The sequence below is a fragment of the Oncorhynchus mykiss genome, chromosome 4, assembly GCF_057628025.1.
Source record: "Oncorhynchus mykiss isolate SJ-2025 chromosome 4, ASM5762802v1, whole genome shotgun sequence".
NCBI lineage: Eukaryota > Metazoa > Chordata > Actinopteri > Salmoniformes > Salmonidae > Oncorhynchus > Oncorhynchus mykiss.
Window position 1 is genome coordinate 95,771,224 of NC_143025.1, and position 22,754 is coordinate 95,793,977.

At 43.1% G+C, this 22,754-nt stretch overlaps 1 protein-coding gene across 14 annotated transcripts in view; it reads left to right on the forward strand.

The window, feature by feature from the left end:
- The window catches only part of tmem214 (transmembrane protein 214), a 69,703-nt gene that overhangs the window by 36,792 nt on the left and 10,157 nt on the right, over window positions 1-22,754 (forward strand). For 13 of the 14 annotated variants that reach the window (XR_016495523.1, XR_016495522.1, XR_016495519.1 and 10 more), the window contains exons 7-13: window positions 1,520-1,601; window positions 2,941-3,042; window positions 7,972-8,113; window positions 10,020-10,111; window positions 10,248-10,296; window positions 20,890-20,997; window positions 22,607-22,724. Coding sequence is in view for 2 of the 14 variants with exons in the window: in XM_090233361.1 (XP_090089487.1) it covers window positions 1,520-1,601; window positions 2,941-3,042; window positions 7,972-8,113; window positions 10,020-10,111; window positions 10,248-10,296; window positions 20,890-20,997; window positions 22,607-22,724 (693 nt within the window). In the remaining 12 variants the exon portion in view is untranslated. Of the gene's footprint in view, window positions 1-1,519; window positions 1,602-2,940; window positions 3,089-7,971; window positions 8,114-10,019; window positions 10,112-10,247; window positions 10,297-20,889; window positions 20,998-22,606; window positions 22,725-22,754 lie in introns of all 14 variants that reach the window. The other variant, XM_090233363.1, reaches the window with a different exon arrangement.

Below are 22,754 nucleotides of genomic sequence, written 5' to 3' on the forward strand. Positions count from 1 at the left end.
CAGTACCCTCTGCAGGTAGCCTAGTGGTTAGCGTTGGGCCAGTAACCGTGAAAGGTTGCTGGATCGAATCCCCGAGCTGAGAAGACTAAAGTCATTCTGCCCCTGAGCAAGGAAGTTAACTCACTGTTCCCCGGGTGCCGAAGACATGAATGTCGATTTAAGGCAGCCCTCCGCAACTCTGATTCAGAGGGGTTGGGTTAAACTTGTCCTAAACTTAATTCAGTTGTACAAATGACTAGGCATCCCCCCCCTTTCCCCTTACCCTTACTTTCAGATGCCGAAGTGTTGCCATACCTGGCAATGATGGGGATCCCGAGTGGCGCTGCGGTCTAAGGCACTGCATCTCAATGCTAGAGGCGTCACTACAGACCCTGGTTCAATTCCAGGGTGTATGACAACCGGCTGTGATTGGGAGTCCCATAGGGCGGCGCACAATTGGCCCAGCGTCGTTAGGGTTTGGCTGGGGTAGGCAGTCATTGTAAAAAATAATTTGTTCTTAACTGACTTGCCTAGTTAATACAATAAATTATGCAACTGGTCAGGATGCTCTCGATGGTGCAGCTGTAGAACTTTTTGGGGATCCTGAGGGGGAATTGCTGTCCCCAGTCCACCTGGCTGTGCTGCTGCTCCAGTTTCAACTATTCTGCCTTATTATTATTCGACCATGTTGGTCATTTATGAACATTTGAACATCTTGACCATGTTTTGTTATAATCTCCACCCGGCACAGCCAGAAGAGGACTGGCCACCCCACATAGCCTGGTTCCGCTCTAGGTTTCTTCCTAGGTTTTGGCCTTTCTAGGGAGTTTTTCCTAGCCACCGTGCTTCTACACCTGCATTGCTTGCTGTTTTGGGGTTTTAGGCTGGGTTTCTGTACAGCACTTTGAGATATCAGCTGATGTACGAAGGGCTTTATAAATACATTTGATTTGATTTGATTTTGATTTGATTTGAATAGGTTTTGTCGTGCCCTCTTCACGACTGTGTCTTGGTGTGTTTGGACCATGATAGTTTGTTTATGATGTGGACACCAAGGAACTTGAAGCTCCACTGCAGCCCCGTTGATGTTAATGGGGGTCCTTTACCTTTAGTCCACAATCATCTCCTTTGTCTTGCTCACATTGAGGGAGAAGTTGTTGTCCTGGCAGTGACAACCTCCCTATAGGCTGTCAAATCGTTGTCGGTGATCAGGCCTACCACTGTTGTAGTCAGCAAACTTAATGATTGTGTTGGAGTCATGTGTGGCCATGCAGTCATGAGTGAACAGGGAGTACAGAAGGGGACTGAGCACACACTCCTGAGGGGCCCCTGTGTTGAGGATCAGTGTGGCGGATGTGGTGTTGCCTACCCTTACCACCTGGGGGCGGCCTGTCAGGGTGTCCAGGATCCAGTTTCAGAAGGATGTGTTTAGTCCCAGAGTCCTTAGCTTAATGATGAGCTATACGGGCACTATGGTGTTTGAACGCTGAGCTGTAGGCAACAATCTTCTCACCTTAAGGATTAACTGTGTGTGTTGCAGTATGGCTGGGTATCATGCTGCCAGTCCTGGGGGTGAAGGCCCTGTCGTCCTACGCCATCGCATACTTGGAGAGACTACTGCTGTAAGTACCTGACCTCTAACCCCTACCCTACCTGGGGAGACTGCTGCTGTAAATACCTGAGCTCTAACCCCTACCCAGAGAGACTGCTGCTGTAAATACCTGAGCTCTAACCCCTACCCTACCCGGAGAGACTGCTGCTGTAAATACCTGAGCTCTAACCCCTACCCAGAGAGACTGCTGCTGTAAATACCTGACCTCTAACCCCTACCCTACCTGAAGAGACTGCTGCTGTAAATACCTGAGCTCTAACCCCTACCCAGAGAGACTGCTGCTGTAAATACCTGAGCTCTAACCCCTACCCGGAGAGACTGCTGCTGTAAGTACCTGACCTCTAACCCCTACCCTACCTGGGGAGACTGCTGCTGTAAGTACCTGACCTCTAACCCCTACCCTACCTGAAGAGACTGCTGCTGTAAATACCTGACCTCTAACCCCTACCCGGAGAGACTGCTGCTGTAAATACCTGAGCTCTTACCCCTACCCTACCCGGAGAGACTGCTGCTGTAAATACCTGACCTTTAACCCCTACCCGGAGAGACTGCTGCTGTAAATACCTGACCTGTAACCCCTACCCGGAGAGACTGCTGCTGTAAGTACCTGACCTCTAACCCCTACCCTACCTGGGGAGACTGCTGCTGTAAGTACCTGACCTCTAACCCCTACCCTACCTGAAGAGACTGCTGCTGTAAATACCTGAGCTCTAACCCCTACCCAGAGAGACTGCTGCTGTAAATACCTGAGCTCTAACCCCTACCCTACCCGGCGAGACTGCTGCTGTAAATACCTGACCTCTAACCCCTACCCTACCTGGGGAGACTGCTGCTGTAAATACCTGACCTCTAACCCCTACCCTACCTGGGGAGACTGCTGCTGTAAATACCTGACCTCTAACCCCTACCCTACCTGGGGAGACTGCTGCTGTAAACACCTGACCTCTAACCCCTACCCTATCTGGGGAGACTGCTGCTGTAAATACCTGACCTCTAACCCCTACCCTACCTGGGGAGACTGCTGCTGTAAATACCTGACCTCTAACCCCTACCCTACCTGGGGAGACTGCTGCTGTAGTATAGACAAGGGCCCAATCCCCAATGGACCCGACACCCTATGCACGTGTGGAGATTTGTATTGGCAGAGGCAATAATGGTTAAACTTCCATCTACCAAGCCCATCAGAGGGCAGAGTGGAGCTGTTACCATATTGATCATCTGAGCTCAACAAATGTTTAAGGGTCATAGGGTTAAGGGGTCGATAGGGGACAGTTGGAGGTGTGGCTGGGTTGAACTTCAATATTACACTGTACTTTGTTTTTGTAAAATGCTGTTTTTGTGTTCTCCAGGCTCCATGTTAACCTGACTAAAGGTTTTGGGGTAATGGGACCTAAAGACTTCTTCCCTCTGCTGGACTTCGCCTACATGCCAAAGAATGCCCTGTCACCAAGGTAACGCACACAAGACGCCTGACTGTCTGAATGCCCTGTCACCAAGGTAACGCACACATAGATGCCTGACTGTCTGAATGCCCTGTCACCCAGGTAACACACATAGACGCCTGACTGTCTGAATGCCCTGTCACCCAGGTAACACACATGGACGCCTGACTGTCTGAATGCCCTGTCACCCAGGTAACACACATAGATGCCTGACTGTCTGAATGCCCTGTCACCCAGGTAACACACATAGATGCCTGACTGTCTGAATGCCCTGTCACCCTGGTAACACACACACATAGACGCCTGACTGTCTGAATGCCCTGTCACCCAGGTAACACACATAGATGCCTGATTGTCTGAATGCCCTGTCACCCTGGTAACACACACACATAGACGCCTGACTGTCTGAATGCCCTGTCACCCAGGTAACACACATAGATGCCTGACTGTCTGAATGCCCTGTCACCCTGGTAACACACACACATAGACGCCTGACTGTCTGAATGCCCTGTCACCCAGGTAACACACATAGATGCCTGACTGTCTGAATGCCCTGTCACCCAGGTAACACACATAGACGCCTGACTGTCTGAATGCCCTGTCACCCTGGTAACACACACACATAGACGCCTGACTGTCTGAATGCCCTGTCACCCTGGTAACACACACACATAGACGCCTGACTGTCTGAATGCCCTGTCACCCAGGTAACACACAGATGCCTGACTGTCTGAATGCCCTGTCACCCAGGTAACACACATAGACGCCTGACTGTCTGAATGCCCTGTCACCCAGGTAACACACATAGACGCCTGACTGTCTGAATGCCCTGTCACCCAGGTAACACACATAGATGCCTGACTGTCTGAATGCCCTGTCACCCTGGTAACACACACACATAGACGCCTGACTGTCTGAATGCCCTGTCACCCAGGTAACACACATAGATGCCTGACTGTCTGAATGCCCTGTCACCCTGGTAACACACACACATAGACGCCTGACTGTCTGAATGCCCTGTCACCCAGGTAACACACATAGATGCCTGATTGTCTGAATGCCCTGTCACCCAGGTAACACACATAGACGCCTGACTGTCTGAATGCCCCTAGGAGACAGTCTAAAGCAGAATAACTATGCAGCGTAACTATGTAGATTATCATCACCAATAGGAGGCAGTCTAAAGCAGAATAACTATGTAGATTATCATCACCAATAGGAGACAGTCTAAAGCAGCAGTATAACTATGTAGATTATCATCACCAATAGGAGACAGTCTAAAGCAGAATAACTATGTAGATTATCATCACCAATAGGAGACAGTCTAAAGCAGAATAACTATGTAGATTATCATCACCAATAGGAGACATTCTAAAGCAGCTTAACTATGTAGATTATCATCACCAATAGGAGACAGTCTAAAGCAGTATAACTATGTAGATTATCATCACCAATAGGAGACATTCTAAAGCAGTTTAACTATGTAGATTATCATCACCAATAGGAGACAGTCTAAAGCAGTATAACTATGTAGATTATCATCACCAATAGGAGACAGTCTAAAGCAGCAGTATAACTATGTAGATTATCATCACCAATAGGAGACAGTCTAAAGCAGCAGTATAACTATGTAGATTATCATCACCAATAGGAGACATTCTAAAGCAGTATAACTATGTAGATTATCATCACCAATAGGAGACAGTCTAAAGCAGAATAACTATGTAGATTATCCTCACCAATAGGAGACAGTCTAAAGCAGAATAACTATGTAGATTATCATCACCAATAGGAGACAGTCTAAAGCAGCAGTATAACTATGTAGATTATCATCACCAATAGGAGACAGTCTAAAGCAGCAGTATAACTATGTAGATTATCCTCACCAATAGGAGACAGTCTAAAGCAGTATAACTATTTAGATTATCATCACCAATAGGAGACAGTCTAAAGCAGCAGTATAACTATGTAGATTATCCTCACCAATAGGAGACAGTCTAAAGCAGTATAACTATGTAGATTATCATCACCAATAGGAGACAGTCTAAAGCAGTATAACTATGTAGATTATCATCACCAATAGGAGACAGTCTAAAGCAGCAGTATAACTATGTAGATTATCATCACCAATAGGAGACAGTCTAAAGCAGCAGTATAACTATGTAGATTATCATCACCAATAGGAGACAGTCTAAAGCAGCAGTATAACTATGTAGATTATCCTCACCAATAGGAGACAGTCTAAAGCAGAATAACTATGTAGATTATCCTCACCAATAGGAGACAGTCTAAAGCAGTATAACTATGTAGATTATCATCACCAATAGGAGACAGTCTAAAGCAGCAGTATAACTATGTAGATTATCATCACCAATAGGAGACAGTCTAAAGCAGCAGTATAACTATGTAGATTATCATCACCAATAGGAGACATTCTAAAGCAGTATAACTATGTAGATTATCATCACCAATAGGAGACAGTCTAAAGCAGAATAACTATGTAGATTATCCTCACCAATAGGAGACAGTCTAAAGCAGAATAACTATGTAGATTATCATCACCAATAGGAGACAGTCTAAAGCAGCAGTATAACTATGTAGATTATCATCACCAATAGGAGACAGTCTAAAGCAGCAGTATAACTATGTAGATTATCCTCACCAATAGGAGACAGTCTAAAGCAGTATAACTATGTAGATTATCATCACCAATAGGAGACAGTCTAAAGCAGAATAACTATGTAGATTATCATCACCAATAGGAGACAGTCTAAAGCAGCAGTATAACTATGTAGATTATCCTCACCAAAAGGAGACAGTCTAAAGCAGTATAACTATGTAGATTATCATCACCAATAGGAGACAGTCTAAAGCAGAATAACTATGTAGATTATCATCACCAATAGGAGACAGTCTAAAGCAGCAGTATAACTATGTAGATTATCATCACCAATAGGAGACAGTCTAAAGCAGCAGTATAACTATGTAGATTATCATCACCAATAGGAGATAGTCTAAAGCAGCAGTATAACTATGTAGATTATCATCACCAATAGGAGACAGTCTAAAGCAGTATAACTATGTAGATTATCATCACCAATAGGAGACAGTCTAAAGCAGAATAACTATGTAGATTATCATCACCAATAGGAGACAGTCTAAAGCAGCAGTATAACTATGTAGATTATCCTCACCAATAGGAGACAGTCTAAAGCTGAATAACTATGTAGATTATCATCACCAATAGGAGACAGTCTAAAGCAGTATAACTATGTAGATTATCATCACCAATAGGAGACAGTCTAAAGCAGAATAACTATGTAGATTATCATCACCAATAGGAGACAGTCTAAAGCAGCAGTATAACTATGTAGATTATCATCACCAATAGGAGACAGTCTAAAGCAGCAGTATAACTATGTAGATTATCCTCACCAATAGGAGACAGTCTAAAGCAGAATAACTATGTAGATTATCATCACCAATAGGAGACAGTCTAAAGCAGCAGTATAACTATGTAGATTATCATCACCAATAGGAGACATTCTAAAGCAGTATAACTATGTAGATTATCATCACCAATAGGAGACAGTCTAAAGCAGAATAACTATGTAGATTATCATCACCAATAGGAGACAGTCTAAAGCAGAATAACTATGTAGATTATCATCACCAATAGGAGACAGTCTAAAGCAGCAGTATAACTATGTAGATTATCCTCACCAATAGGAGACAGTCTAAAGCAGCAGTATAACTATGTAGATTATCCTCACCAATAGGAGACAGTCTAAAGCAGAATAACTATGTAGATTATCATCACCAAGCGGAGACAGTCTAAAGCAGCAGTATAACTATGTAGATTATCATCACCAATAGGAGACAGTCTAAAGCAGAATAACTATGTAGATTATCATCACCAATAGGAGATAGTCTAAAGCAGCAGCAGCAGCATGTCTTAGACCGCTGTGATACAGCCTGGGATGGAACCGGGTCTGTAGTGCTGTAGTCTCTTAGACCGCTGTGATCCAGCCTGGGATGGAACCGGGTCTGTAGTGCTGTAGTCTCTTAGATCGCTGTGATACAGCCTGGGATGGAACCGGGTCTGTAGTGCTGTAGTCTCTTAGACCGCTGTGATCCAGCCTGGGATGGAACCGGGTCTGTAGTGCTGTAGTCTCTTAGATCGCTGTTATACAGCCTGGGATGGAACCGGGTCTGTAGTGCTGTAGTCTCTTAGATCGCTGTGATACAGCCTGGGATGGAACCGGGTCTGTAGTGATGTAGTCTCTTAGACCACTGCTCCACTTGGGAGGCCTCCAGTAGTCGTTAGGGACCAGTCTGTAGCCAGCAGTTACAGGACTAGAGGCTACGATCAATTATTTCCCATTTATTTGTTAATTGTTTTTGTTTTTTAATAGTGACCTTTTGAACAACATACCATAGGTCAGTAGGCTATGTATTTGACCAAACATTTTGAAGAAACAGCAATCATGAAAAGTATGAGGAATAATAACAGTGATCCTAGCAATGCTTTTCCTCCGACTTGGACACTTTTTCGCTCCGTTGTTTGAAGTCACCATGAAAATGTTTAGAGGTAACTTGTCTCTGCAGGATACATATTTGATGGAAAGAGATGGCTGATTTGGTCTACTTGCCAAGCAGAGCTGTTTTATCAAGACACAATTGTCTGTTGTAATTGTCAATTGTAATGACAAATTTCCCAAAGGATCATGATGATTTTCTGGTAAAAAGTATTTGTTTTGGTGAGCAGCTGCTATGTGTGCTCCGTTACTCCAGCGCCTATGCTCACACCCGTCTCCCAGGCAACGCCATACCAATTTACCTCTCTTCACATTTCACTGAAATAAAACCAAATGTTTAGTGATAGTTGGGGCTCGGTTAAAAAAAAAAGTTTAATTGTGTGTGTGTGTGTCTGCGTAGCCTCCAGGAGCAGCTGTGTCGTCTGTACCCTCGTCTGAAAGTGTTGGCTTTTGGGGCGAAGCCCGAGATGACCCTCCACACCTACCTGCCCTCCTTCCTGTCCCGGGCTACGCCCCACTGCCCTGAAGATATGAAGAGAGAGGTAATACACAGGGCACCTGGGAAGTATTCTGACCCCTTTTCCACATTTTGTTAAGTTACAGCCTTATTCTAAAATTGATTAAATACATTTTTTTCCCTCATCAATCTACACACAATACCCCACAATGACATCACAATACCCCATAATGACATCACAATACCCCACAATGACAAAGCAAAACCAGGTTTTTAGACATTTTTTGCAAATGTATTCAAAAATAAAGACACCTTATTTACATAAATATTCAGACCATTTACCATGAGACTTGAAATTGATCTCAGGTGCATCCTGTTTCCATTGATCATCCTTGAGAGGTTTCTACAGCTTAATTGGAGTCAACCTGTGGTAAATTAAATTGATGATTGGACATGATTTGGAAAGACACACCTGTCTATATAAGGTCCCACAGTTGACAGTGCACGTCAGAACAAAAACCAAGTCATTTTGGGGTGGCAGGTAGCCTAGTGGTTAGAGTTTTTGGCCAGTGATTGAATCCCAGAGTTGACAAGGTAAAAATCAGTTCTGCCCCAGAACAGGCAGTTAACCCACTGTTCCTAGGCCGTCATTGTAAATAAGAATTTGTTGTTAACTGACTTGCCTGGTTAAATAAAGGTAAAACAAATGAGGTCATAGGAATTATCCGTAGAGCTCCGAGACAGGATTGTGCCGAGGCACAGATCTGGGAAAGGGTTCCAAAACATTTCTGCAGCGTTGAAGGTCCTGAAGAACACAGTGGCCTCCATCATTTTTAAAATTAGCCACCCGTTGCCTTGATGACAGCTTTGCACACTCTTGGCATTCTGTCAACCAGTTTCATGAGGAATGCTTTTCCAACAGTCTTGAAGGAGTTCCCACATATGCTGAGCACTTGTTTGCTGCTTTTCCTTCACTCTGCAGTTCAATTCATCCCAAACGATCTCAATTGGGTTGAGGTCGGGTGATTGTGGAGGACAGGTCATCTGATAAAGCACTCCATCACTCTCAAATAGCCCTTAAACAACCTGGAGGTGTTTTGGGTCATTGTCCTTTTGAAAAACAAATGACAGTCCCACTCAGCCCAAACCAGATGGCATGACATATCGCTGCAGAATGCTGTGGTAGCCATGCTGGTTAAGTGTGCCTTGAATTCTAAATAAACCACTGGCAGTGTCACCAGCAAAGCACCATCACATCACCTCCTCCATGCTTCACAGTGGGAACCACACATGCGGAGATCATCTGTTCACCTACTCTGCATCTCAGACACAGCGGTTGGAACCAAAAATCTCAAATTTGGTCTCATTAGACTAAAGGACAGATTTCCACCGGTCTAATGTCCATTGCTTGTGTTTCTTGGCCCAAGCAGGTCTTTTATTATTGGTGTCCTTTTGGTAGTGTTTTCTTTGCAGCAATTCAGTCTCCACTGAACAGTTGATGTTGAGATGTGTCTGTTGTTTGAACTCTGCAATTCCTGAGGCTGGCAACTCTACTGAACATATCCTCTGCAGCAGAGGTAACTCTGGGTCTTCCTTTCCTGTGGCGGTGAGAGCCAGTTTCATCATAGCACTTGAGGATTTTTGCGACTGCACAGGAAGAAACTTAAAGTTCTTAAAATTTTCCAGATTGAAATGTTCCAGATTCCAGACCTTCATGTCTTAAAGTAATGATGGACTGTCGTTTCTCTCAGCTTTTTTAATCTGTTCTTGCCTAAATATGGCCTTGGACTTCTACCAAATAGGGCAACACAATGCCACAGATGTTTTGAGTGGTCACTGTGAACGCTATAACATATTATATATCCAGTCTGATAAGATTTAGAAAAGTGTCTTCAACAAATAACATACACCAAATGTTTTAAAATAATCATTCAAATAATTTGTATGGTTAATGGAGAGTGTCATGTTCAATACCTTACTCCTCTGTCTAGTTGCTGAGCTCCATGACGGAGTGTCTCTCTGTGGACCATCAGAGTCTGGGGGTGTGGAGACAGCTCTACACCAAACACTTACCACAGTCCAGGTACAACACACACACCGCTCAGAGTCTGGGGGTGTGGAGACAGCTGGATATATAACACCAGTCCAGGTGAATACATGTTTTAAGCAACCAGTCTGAAGTAGTGTGCTATAATAAATCTCTGTCTCTCTGTCTCTAGTCTGCTGTTAAACCATCTACTGAAGTCCTGGAACACCCTACCACCCAAGGTACAATATAACCATGGTTTCTGCCTCTGTCCCATCTCAATGATGTGTACTGGCTCAGGATTGGCTGGGAGGAAATTAAGTTAATCCTTGGGGAACAATGGCCACATTCAGTTTACTGTCGACATCATCATATCCAGTCAATTGTAGTTGGAAGGTGGTGTCCTTTACATCAGGTCAGTTTGCCTACTACTACAGACATGGTATTGTTGTGATGTCATTGTGTGGTTAAATGTCAACATTCTATCATTAATGAACTAGAGGAGATCAGAGAATTTGATCCCGATTCGATGACCCTCAGCTATCCTCCAATCACATTAGACTAATAGTAAAACGTAAGTTAATTTATACATTAAGATTGTAAACATTGTAACATTGGGCAGTCTTATGGAATACATGTCATTATACACCTTATTGCATTTTTACCAGCAGCCAATGGGATCACATCACACAAGGAGTTCTCACCTTTCAAACTTCCCTCCAGGGAACGCTGTAGCATATTATATATCCAGCCAGTAAGAGCCAGTTCATTGTGAACGCTGTAGCATATTATATATCCAGCCAGTAAGAGCCAGTTCATTGTGAACACTGTAGCATATTATATATCCAGCCAGTAAGAGCCAGTTCATTGTGAACGCTGTAGCATATTATATATCCAGCCAGTAAGAGCCAGTTCATTGTGAACACTGTAGCATATTATATATCCAGCCAGTAAGAGCCAGTTCATTGTGAACACTGTAGCATATTATATATCCAGCTAGTTAGAGCCAGTTCATTGTGAACACTGTAGCATATTATATATCCAGCCAGTAAGAGCCAGTTCATTGTGAACGCTGTAGCATATTATATATCCAGCCAGTAAGAGCCAGGTCATTGTGAACACTGTAGCATATTATATATCCAGTAAGAGCCAGGTCATTGTGAACACTGTAGCATATTATATATCCAGCCAGTAAGAGCCAGGTCATTGTGAACACTGTAGCATATTATATATCCAGCCAGTAAGAGCCAGTTCATTGTGAACACTGTAGCATATTATATATCCAGCCAGTAAGAGCCAGTTCATTGTGAACACTGTAGCATATTATATATCCAGCCAGTAAGAGCCAGGTCATTGTGAACACTGTAGCATATTATATATCCAGTAAGAGCCAGGTCATTGTGAACACTGTAGCATATTATATATCCAGCCAGTAAGAGCCAGTTCATTGTGAACACTGTAGCATATTATATATCCAGCCAGTAAGAGCCAGTTCATTGTGAACACTGTAGCATATTATATATCCAGCCAGTAAGAGCCAGTTCATTGTGAACGCTGTAGCATATTATATATCCAGCCAGTAAGAGCCAGGTCATTGTGAACGCTGTAGCATATTATATATCCAGCCAGTAAGAGCCAGTTCATTGTGAACACTGTAGCATATTATATATCCAGCCAGTAAGAGCCAGTTCATTGTGAACACTGTAGCATATTATATATCCAGCCAGTAAGAGCCAGTTCATTGTGAACACTGTAGCATATTATATATCCAGCTAGTTAGAGCCAGTTCATTGTGAACGCTGTAGCATATTATATATCCAGCCAGTAAGAGCCAGTTCATTGTGAACACTGTAGCATATTATATATCCAGCTAGTTAGAGCCAGTTCATGGTGAACACTGTAGCATATTATATATCCAGCCAGTAAGAGCCAGTTCATTGTGAACACTGTAGCATATTATATATCCAGCCAGTAAGAGCCAGTTCATTGTGAACACTGTAGCATATTATATATCCAGCCAGTAAGAGCCAGTTCATTGTGAACACTGTAGCATATTATATATCCAGTAAGAGCCAGGTCATTGTGAACACTGTAGCATATTATATATCCAGCTAGTTAGAGCCAGGTCATTGTGAACGCTGTAGCATATTATATATCCAGCCAGTAAGAGCCAGTTCATTGTGAACACTGTAGCATATTATATATCCAGCCAGTAAGAGCCAGTTCATTGTGAACACTGTAGCATATTATATATCCAGTAAGAGCCAGTTCATTGTGAACACTGTAGCATATTATATATCCAGCCAGTAAGAGCCAGTTCATTGTGAACACTGTAGCATATTATATATCCAGCCAGTAAGAGCCAGTTCATGGTGAACACTGTAGCATATTATATATCCAGCCAGTAAGAGCCAGTTCATTGTGAACACTGTAGCATATTATATATCCAGCCAGTAAGAGCCAGTTCATGGTGAACACTGTAGCATATTATATATCCAGCCAGTAAGAGCCAGTTCATTGTGAACACTGTAGCATATTATATATCCAGCCAGTAAGAGCCAGTTCATTGTGAACACTGTAGCATATTATATATCCAGCCAGTAAGAGCCAGTTCATTGTGAACACTGTAGCATATTATATATCCAGCCAGTAAGAGCCAGTTCATGGTGAACACTGTAGCATATTATATATCCAGCCAGTAAGAGCCAGTTCATTGTGAACACTGTAGCATATTATATATCCAGCCAGTAAGAGCCAGTTCATTGTGAACACTGTAGCATATTATATATCCAGCCAGTTAGAGCCAGTTCATTGTGAACACTGTAGCATATTATATATCCAGCCAGTAAGAGCCAGTTCATTGTGAACACTGTAGCATATTATATATCCAGCCAGTAAGAGCCAGTTCATTGTGAACACTGTAGCATATTATATATCCAGCCAGTAAGAGCCAGTTCATTGTGAACGCTGTAGCATATTATATATCCAGCCAGTAAGAGCCAGTTCATTGTGAACACTGTAGCATATTATATATCCAGCTAGTTAGAGCCAGTTCATTGTGAACACTGTAGCATATTATATATCCAGCCAGTAAGAGCCAGTTCATTGTGAACACTGTAGCATATTATATATCCAGCCAGTAAGAGCCAGTTCATTGTGAACACTGTAGCATATTATATATCCAGTAAGAGCCAGTTCATTGTGAACGCTGTAGCATATTATATATCCAGCCAGTAAGAGCCAGTTCATTGTGAACACTGTAGCATATTATATATCCAGCCAGTAAGAGCCAGGTCATTGTGAACACTGTAGCATATTATATATCCAGCCAGTAAGAGCCAGTTCATTGTGAACACTGTAGCATATTATATATCCAGCCAGTAAGAGCCAGTTCATTGTGAACACTGTAGCATATTATATATCCAGCCAGTAAGAGCCAGTTCATTGTGAACACTGTAGCATATTATATATCCAGCCAGTAAGAGCCAGTTCATTGTGAACACTGTAGCATATTATATATCCAGCCAGTAAGAGCCAGTTCATTGTGAACACTGTAGCATATTATATATCCAGCTAGTTAGAGCCAGTTCATGGTGAACACTGTAGCATATTATATATCCAGCCAGTAAGAGCCAGGTCATTGTGAACACTGTAGCATATTATATATCCAGCCAGTAAGAGCCAGTTCATTGTGAACACTGTAGCATATTATATATCCAGTAAGAGCCAGTTCATTGTGAACGCTGTAGCATATTATATATCCAGCCAGTAAGAGCCAGGTCATTGTGAACACTGTAGCATATTATATATCCAGCCAGTAAGAGCCAGTTCATTGTGAACACTGTAGCATATTATATATCCAGCCAGTAAGAGCCAGGTCATTGTGAACACTGTAGCATATTATATATCCAGTAAGAGCCAGTTCATTGTGAACACTGTAGCATATTATATATCCAGCCAGTAAGAGCCAGTTCATTGTGAACACTGTAGCATATTATATATCCAGTAAGAGCCAGTTCATTGTGAACACTGTAGCATATTATATATCCAGCCAGTAAGAGCCAGGTCATTGTGAACACTGTAGCATATTATATATCCAGTCAGTAAGAGCCAGTTCATTGTGAACACTGTAGCATATTATATATCCAGCCAGTAAGAGCCAGTTCATTGTGAACACTGTAGCATATTATATATCCAGTAAGAGCCAGTTCATTGTGAACGCTGTAGCATATTATATATCCAGCCAGTAAGAGCCAGGTCATTGTGAACACTGTAGCATATTATATATCCAGCCAGTAAGAGCCAGTTCATTGTGAACACTGTAGCATATTATATATCCAGCCAGTAAGAGCCAGTTCATTGTGAACACTGTAACATATTATATATCCAGCCAGTAAGAGCCAGTTCATTGTGAACGCTGTAGCATATTATATATCCAGCCAGTAAGAGCCAGTTCATTGTGAACACTGTAACATATTATATATCCAGCCAGTAAGAGCCAGTTCATTGTGAACGCTGTAGCATATTATATATCCAGCCAGTAAGAGCCAGTTCATTGTGAACACTGTAGCATATTATATATCCAGCCAGTAAGAGCCAGTTCATGGTGAACACTGTAGCATATTATATATCCAGCCAGTAAGAGCCAGTTCATTGTGAACACTGTAGCATATTATATATCCAGCTAGTTAGAGCCAGTTCATTGTGAACACTGTAGCATATTATATATCCAGCTAGTTAGAGCCAGTTCATTGTGAACGCTGTAGCATATTATATATCCAGCCAGTAAGAGCCAGTTCATTGTGAACACTGTAGCATATTATATATCCAGCCAGTAAGAGCCAGTTCATTGTGAACACTGTAACATATTATATATCCAGCCAGTAAGAGCCAGTTCATTGTGAACACTGTAGAATATTATATATCCAGCCAGTAAGAGCCAGTTCATTGTGAACGCTGTAGCATATTATATATCCAGCCAGTAAGAGCCAGTTCATTGTGAACACTGTAGCATATTATATATCCAGCCAGTAAGAGCCAGTTCATTGTGAACACTGTAACATATTATATATCCAGCCAGTAAGAGCCAGTTCATTGTGAACACTGTAGCATATTATATATCCAGCCAGTAAGAGCCAGTTCATTGTGAACGCTGTAGCATATTATATATCCAGCCAGTAAGAGCCAGTTCATTGTGAACACTGTAGCATATTATATATCCAGCCAGTAAGAGCCAGTTCATTGTGAACACTGTAACATATTATATATCCAGCCAGTAAGAGCCAGTTCATTGTGAACACTGTAGCATATTATATATCCAGCCAGTAAGAGCCAGTTCATTGTGAACACTGTAGCATATTATATATCCAGCCAGTAAGAGCCAGGTCATTGTGAACACTGTAGCATATTATATATCCAGCCAGTAAGAGCCAGTTCATTGTGAACACTGTAGCATATTATATATCCAGCCAGTAAGAGCCAGTTCATTGTGAACACTGTAGCATATTATATATCCAGCTAGTAAGAGCCAGTTCATTGTGAACACTGTAGCATATTATATATCCAGCCAGTAAGAGCCAGTTCATTGTGAACACTGTAGCATATTATATATCCAGCCAGTAAGAGCCAGTTCATTGTGAACACTGTAGCATATTATATATCCAGCCAGTAAGAGCCAGGTCATTGTGAACACTGTAGCATATTATATATCCAGCCAGTAAGAGCCAGTTCATTGTGAACACTGTAGCATATTATATATCCAGCCAGTAAGAGCCAGTTCATTGTGAACACTGTAGCATATTATATATCCAGTAAGAGCCAGTTCATTGTGAACACTGTAGCATATTATATATCCAGTAAGAGCCAGGTCATTGTGAACACTGTAGCATATTATATATCCAGCTAGTTAGAGCCAGTTCATTGTGAACACTGTAGCATATTATATATCCAGCCAGTAAGAGCCAGTTCATTGTGAACACTGTAGCATATTATATATCCAGTAAGAGCCAGTTCATTGTGAACACTGTAGCATATTATATATCCAGTAAGAGCCAGGTCATTGTGAACACTGTAACATATTATATATCCAGCCAGTAAGAGCCAGTTCATTGTGAACACTGTAGCATATTATATATCCAGCCAGTAAGAGCCAGTTCATTGTGAACACTGTAGCATATTATATATCCAGCCAGTAAGAGCCAGGTCATTGTGAACACTGTAGCATATTATATATCCAGCCAGTAAGAGCCAGTTCATTGTGAACACTGTAGCATATTATATATCCAGCCAGTAAGAGCCAGTTCATTGTGAACACTGTAGCATATTATATATCCAGCCAGTAAGAGCCAGTTCATTGTGAACACTGTAACATATTATATATCCAGCCAGTAAGAGCCAGTTCATTGTGAACACTGTAGCATATTATATATCCAGCCAGTAAGAGCCAGTTCATTGTGAACACTGTAGCATATTATATATCCAGCCAGTAAGAGCCAGTTCATTGTGAACACTGTAGCATATTATATATCCAGCTAGTTAGAGCCAGTTCATTGTGAACACTGTAGCATATTATATATCCAGTCAGTAAGAGCCAGTTCATTGTGAACACTGTAGCATATTATATATCCAGCCAGTAAGAGCCAGTTCATTGTGAACACTGTAGCATATTATATATCCAGTAAGAGCCAGTTCATTGTGAACACTGTAGCATATTATATATCCAGTAAGAGCCAGTTCATTGTGAACACTGTAGCATATTATATATCCAGCCAGTAAGAGCCAGTTCATTGTGAACACTGTAGCATATTATATATCCAGTAAGAGCCAGTTCATTGTGAACACTGTAGCATATTATATATCCAGCCAGTAAGAGCCAGTTCATTGTGAACACTGTAGCATATTATATATCCAGCCAGTAAGAGCCAGTTCATTGTGAACACTGTAGCATATTATATATCCAGCTAGTTAGAGCCAGTTCATTGTGAACACTGTAGCATATTATATATCCAGTCAGTAAGAGCCAGTTCATTGTGAACACTGTAGCATATTATATATCCAGCCAGTAAGAGCCAGTTCATTGTGAACACTGTAGCATATTATATATCCAGTAAGAGCCAGTTCATTGTGAACACTGTAGCATATTATATATCCAGTAAGAGCCAGGTCATTGTGAACACTGTAGCATATTATATATCCAGCCAGTAAGAGCCAGTTCATTGTGAACACTGTAGCATATTATATATCCAGCCAGTAAGAGCCAGGTCATTGTGAACACTGTAGCATATTATATATCCAGCTAGTTAGAGCCAGTTCATTGTGAACACTGTAGCATATTATATATCCAGTCAGTAAGAGCCAGTTCATTGTGAACACTGTAGCATATTATATATCCAGCCAGTAAGAGCCAGTTCATTGTGAACACTGTAGCATATTATATATCCAGCCAGTAAGAGCCAGTTCATTGTGAACACTGTAGCATATTATATATCCAGCCAGTAAGAGCCAGTTCATTGTGAACACTGTAGCATATTATATATCCAGTAAGAGCCAGGTCATTGTGAACACTGTAGCATATTATATATCCAGCTAGTTAGAGCCAGTTCATTGTGAACACTGTAGCATATTATATATCCAGTAAGAGCCAGTTCATTGTGAACACTGTAGCATATTATATATCCAGCTAGTTAGAGCCAGTTCATTGTGAACACTGTAGCATATTATATATCCAGCCAGTAAGAGCCAGTTCATTGTGAACACTGTAGCATATTATATATCCAGCTAGTTAGAGCCAGTTCATTGTGAACACTGTAGCATATTATATATCCAGTCAGTAAGAGCCAGTTCATTGTGAACACTGTAGCATATTATATATCCAGCCAGTAAGAGCCAGTTCATTGTGAACACTGTAGCATATTATATATCCAGTAAGAGCCAGTTCATTGTGAACACTGTAGCATATTATATATCCAGTAAGAGCCAGGTCATTGTGAACACTGTAGCATATTATATATCCAGCCAGTAAGAGCCAGTTCATTGTGAACACTGTAGCATATTATATATCCAGCTAGTTAGAGCCAGTTCATGGTGAACACTGTAGCATATTATATATCCAGCCAGTAAGAGCCAGTTCATTGTGAACACTGTAGCATATTATATATCCAGCCAGTAAGAGCCAGTTCATTGTGAACACTGTAGCATATTATATATCCAGTAAGAGCCAGTTCATTGTGAACACTGTAGCATATTATATATCCAGCCAGTAAGAGCCAGTTCATTGTGAACACTGTAGCATATTATATATCCAGCCAGTAAGAGCCAGGTCATTGTGAACACTGTAGCATATTATATATCCAGCCAGTAAGAGCCAGTTCATGGTGAACACTGTAGCATATTATATATCCAGCCAGTAAGAGCCAGTTCATTGTGAACACTGTAGCATATTATATATCCAGCTAGTTAGAGCCAGTTCATTGTGAACACTGTAGCATATTATATATCCAGCCAGTAAGAGCCAGTTCATTGTGAACACTGTAGCATATTATATATCCAGCTAGTTAGAGCCAGTTCATGGTGAACACTGTAGCATATTATATATCCAGCTAGTAAGAGCCAGTTCATTGTGAACACTGTAGCATATTATATATCCAGCCAGTAAGAGCCAGTTCATTGTGAACACTGTAGCATATTATATATCCAGTAAGAGCCAGTTCATTGTGAACACTGTAGCATATTATATATCCAGCCAGTAAGAGCCAGGTCATTGTGAACACTGTAGCATATTATATATCCAGCCAGTAAGAGCCAGTTCATTGTGAACACTGTAGCATATTATATATCCAGCCAGTAAGAGCCAGTTCATTGTGAACACTGTAGCATATTATATATCCAGCCAGTAAGAGCCAGTTCATTGTGAACACTGTAGCATATTATATATCCAGCCAGTAAGAGCCAGTTCATTGTGAACACTGTAGCATATTATATATCCAGTAAGAGCCAGTTCATTGTGAACACTGTAGCATATTATATATCCAGCCAGTAAGAGCCAGTTCATTGTGAACACTGTAGCATATTATATATCCAGCCAGTAAGAGCCAGTTCATTGTGAACACTGTAGCATATTATATATCCAGCCAGTAAGAGCCAGTTCATTGTGAACACTGTAGCATATTATATATCCAGCCAGTAAGAGCCAGTTCATTGTGAACACTGTAGCATATTATATATCCAGTCAGTAAGAGCCAGTTCATTGTGAACACTGTAGCATATTATATATCCAGCTAGTAAGAGCCAGTTCATTGTGAACGCTGTAGCATATTATATATCCAGCCAGTAAGAGCCAGTTCATTGTGAACACTGTAGCATATTATATATCCAGTCAGTAAGAGCCAGTTCATTGTGAACACTGTAGCATATTATATATCCAGTCAGTAAGAGCCAGTTCATTGTGAACACTGTAGCATATTATATATCCAGCTAGTTAGAGCCAGTTCATTGTGAACACTGTAGCATATTATATATCCAGCTAGTTAGAGCCAGTTCATTGTGAACACTGTAGCATATTATATATCCAGCCAGTAAGAGCCAGTTCATTGTGAACACTGTAGCATATTATATATCCAGCTAGTTAGAGCCAGTTCATTGTGAACACTGTAGCATATTATATATCCAGCTAGTTAGAGCCAGTTCATTGTGAACACTGTAGCATATTATATATCCAGCCAGTAAGAGCCAGTTCATTGTGAACACTGTAGCATATTATATATCCAGCTAGTTAGAGCCAGTTCATTGTGAACACTGTAGCATATTATATATCCAGCTAGTTAGAGCCAGTTCATTGTGAACGCTGTAGCATATTATATATCCAGCCAGTAAGAGCCAGTTCATTGTGAACACTGTAGCATATTATATATCCAGCTAGTTAGAGCCAGTTCATTGTGAACACTGTAGCATATTATATATCCAGCTAGTTAGAGCCAGGTCATGAGGCAGGGACTGGGGCAGGGACTGGGGCAGGGACTGTTTCAGGGACTGTTTCATACTACAGTGAATTTAGGGATTTGTATTTATTATGGATTCCCATTAGTTCCTGCCAAGGCAGTAGTCCAGAGGAGAATGATAAACAGTATTCAGGGGACCAGAGGAGAATGATAAACAGTATTCAGGGGACCAGAGGAGAATGATAAACAGCATTCAGGGGACCAGAGGAGAATGATAAACAGCATTCAGGGGACCAGAGGAGAATGATAAACAGTATTCAGGGGACCAGAGGAGAATGAGATTTCAACCATAAACCAGATATAAACCAAAATAAATATACTTTTTCATGAAGTCAAAAACACGTCATGAAGAATACTTCTTAATCTGGATGTGGTCTGGTTATATGACGTCCCGACCAAATTTCAACCAGTAAAAGACGTCTTTATCACATATTCCCACTGGGACTAGTTTCATCTGGACAAACAAATGGTTGCTTAGCAACCAGACAACAATGTGATCTATGAAGAAAGAATTGTTCCAATATTTGGAGGATAGCTGTGAGGGTTTATCGAATCAGGACCAAATCCTCTGATCTCTAAGGCATTAATAACAGAATTGTATTTTTTCAATCTTCAAATATAAAATATGTCTCTTTGGCAAATGACACCATAGGACCTTAGTCCAGGGCTAAGAAAAGGCCTGAAGTAGGCTACAAGGAGTGGAACGTTTGCTAAACAGACTGGTACGCAGACTAGTTTAGGGCTGCTTGTCCTCCACTGCTGGAAGTGGAGCGATAAGACTTGGTTTTTATTGAAATTGTATTGTAGTTTGTTAATAAAGCTTTATTGTGTTTCTGGTAGTTGCGCGGTTGGCTGCAGGAGACTGTCCAGTCATTCAGAGTGACTAATGAGGAGCTGAGAGACACTGCTAACTCTACTGACCTACAGGACTGTAACAAGCTCTGTCACGTGAGATACAACACTTCATTTACAAACAGAAATCACAAAGCAGCAACCTTCAGAATGCCTTTAAAAAGGGCTAAAAGCTTTTAGGAAACATTTAAATAAGACTAGCACTCCCCTTCTAATTCTTCTGCCTGGCTTCCCCCTACCCTTCCTACCTCGCTTCCCCCCACCCACCACCCTACCTCGCTTCCCCCTACCCACCACCCTACCTCGCTACCCCCTCCCTACCTCGCTTCCCCCACCCTACCTCGCTTCCCCCACCCTACCTCGCTTCCCCCACCCTACCTCGCTTCCCCCACCCTACCTCGCTTCCCCCACCCTACCTCGCTTCCCCCACCCTACCTCGCTTCCCCCACCCTACCTCGCTTCCCCCTACCCACCTCCTACCTCGCTTCCCCCTACCCCTCCTACCTCGCTTCCCCCACCCTACCTCGCTTCCCCCTACCCCCTCCCTACCTCGCTTCCCCCTACCCACCAACCTACCTCGCTTCCCCCTACCCACCACCCTACCTCGCTTCCCCCTACCCACCACCCTACCTCGCTTCCCCCTACCCACCACCCTACCTCGCTTCCCCCTACCCACCACCCTACCCCTCCTACCTCGCTTCCCCCTACACCCCTCCTACCTCGCTTCCCCCTACACCCCTCCTACCTCGCTTCCCCCTACACCCCTCCTACCTCGCTTCCCCCTACACCCCTCCTACCTCGCTTCCCCCTACACCCCTCCTACCTCGCTTCCCCCTACACCCCTCCTACTTCGCTTCCCCCTACACCCTCCTACCTCGCTTCCCCCTACACCCACCCTACCTCGCTTCCCCTACCCCCACCCTACCTCGCTTCCCCCTACCCCCACCCTACCTCGCTTCCCCCTACCCCCACCCTACCTCGCTTCCCCCTACCCCCACCCTACCTCGCTTCCCCCTACCCCCACCCTACCTCGCTTCCCCCTACCCCAACCCTACCTCGCTTCCCCCAACCCTACCTCGCTTCCCCCTACCCTACCTCGCTTCCCCCTACCCTACCTCGCTTCCCCCTACCCTACCTCGCTTCCCCCACCCTACCTCGCTTCCCCCACCCTACCTCGCTTCCCCCACCCTACCTCGCTTCCCCCACCCTACCACGCTTCCCCCACCCTACCACGCTTCCCCCACCCTACCACGCTTCCCCCACCCTACCACGCTTCCCCCACCCTACCTCGCTTCCCCCACCCTACCTCGCTTCCCCCACCCTACCTCGCTTCCCCCACCCTACCTCGCTTCCCCCACCCTACCTCGCTTCCCCCACCCTACCTCGCTTCCCCCACCCTACCTCGCTTCCCCCACCCTACCTCGCTTCCCCCACCCTACCTCGCTTCCCCCACCCTACCTCGCTTCCCCCACCCTACCTCGCTTCCCCCACCCTACCTCGCTTCCCCCACCCTACCTCGCTTCCCCCACCCTACCTCGCTTCTCCCACCCTACCTCGCTTCTCCCACCCTACCTCGCTTCCCCCACCCTACCTCGCATCCCCCTACCCCCTCCTCTCCTGCCTGTCCTCTCTCCTGCCTCTCCTCTCTCCTGTCTGTCCTCTCTCCTGCCTCTCCTCTCTCCTGTCTGTCCTCTCCTGTCTGTAGTGTCTCCAGTTGAAGATGTCAGGACGAGGTTTCCCCTGGTCCAGACTCTTTATGGCTTTACTGGTGTTTGCTGCCGGGTTCATTACACACGACATCCGATCCCGTGGTTCCTTCACAGGTAACACACACACACACCACCCACACACAC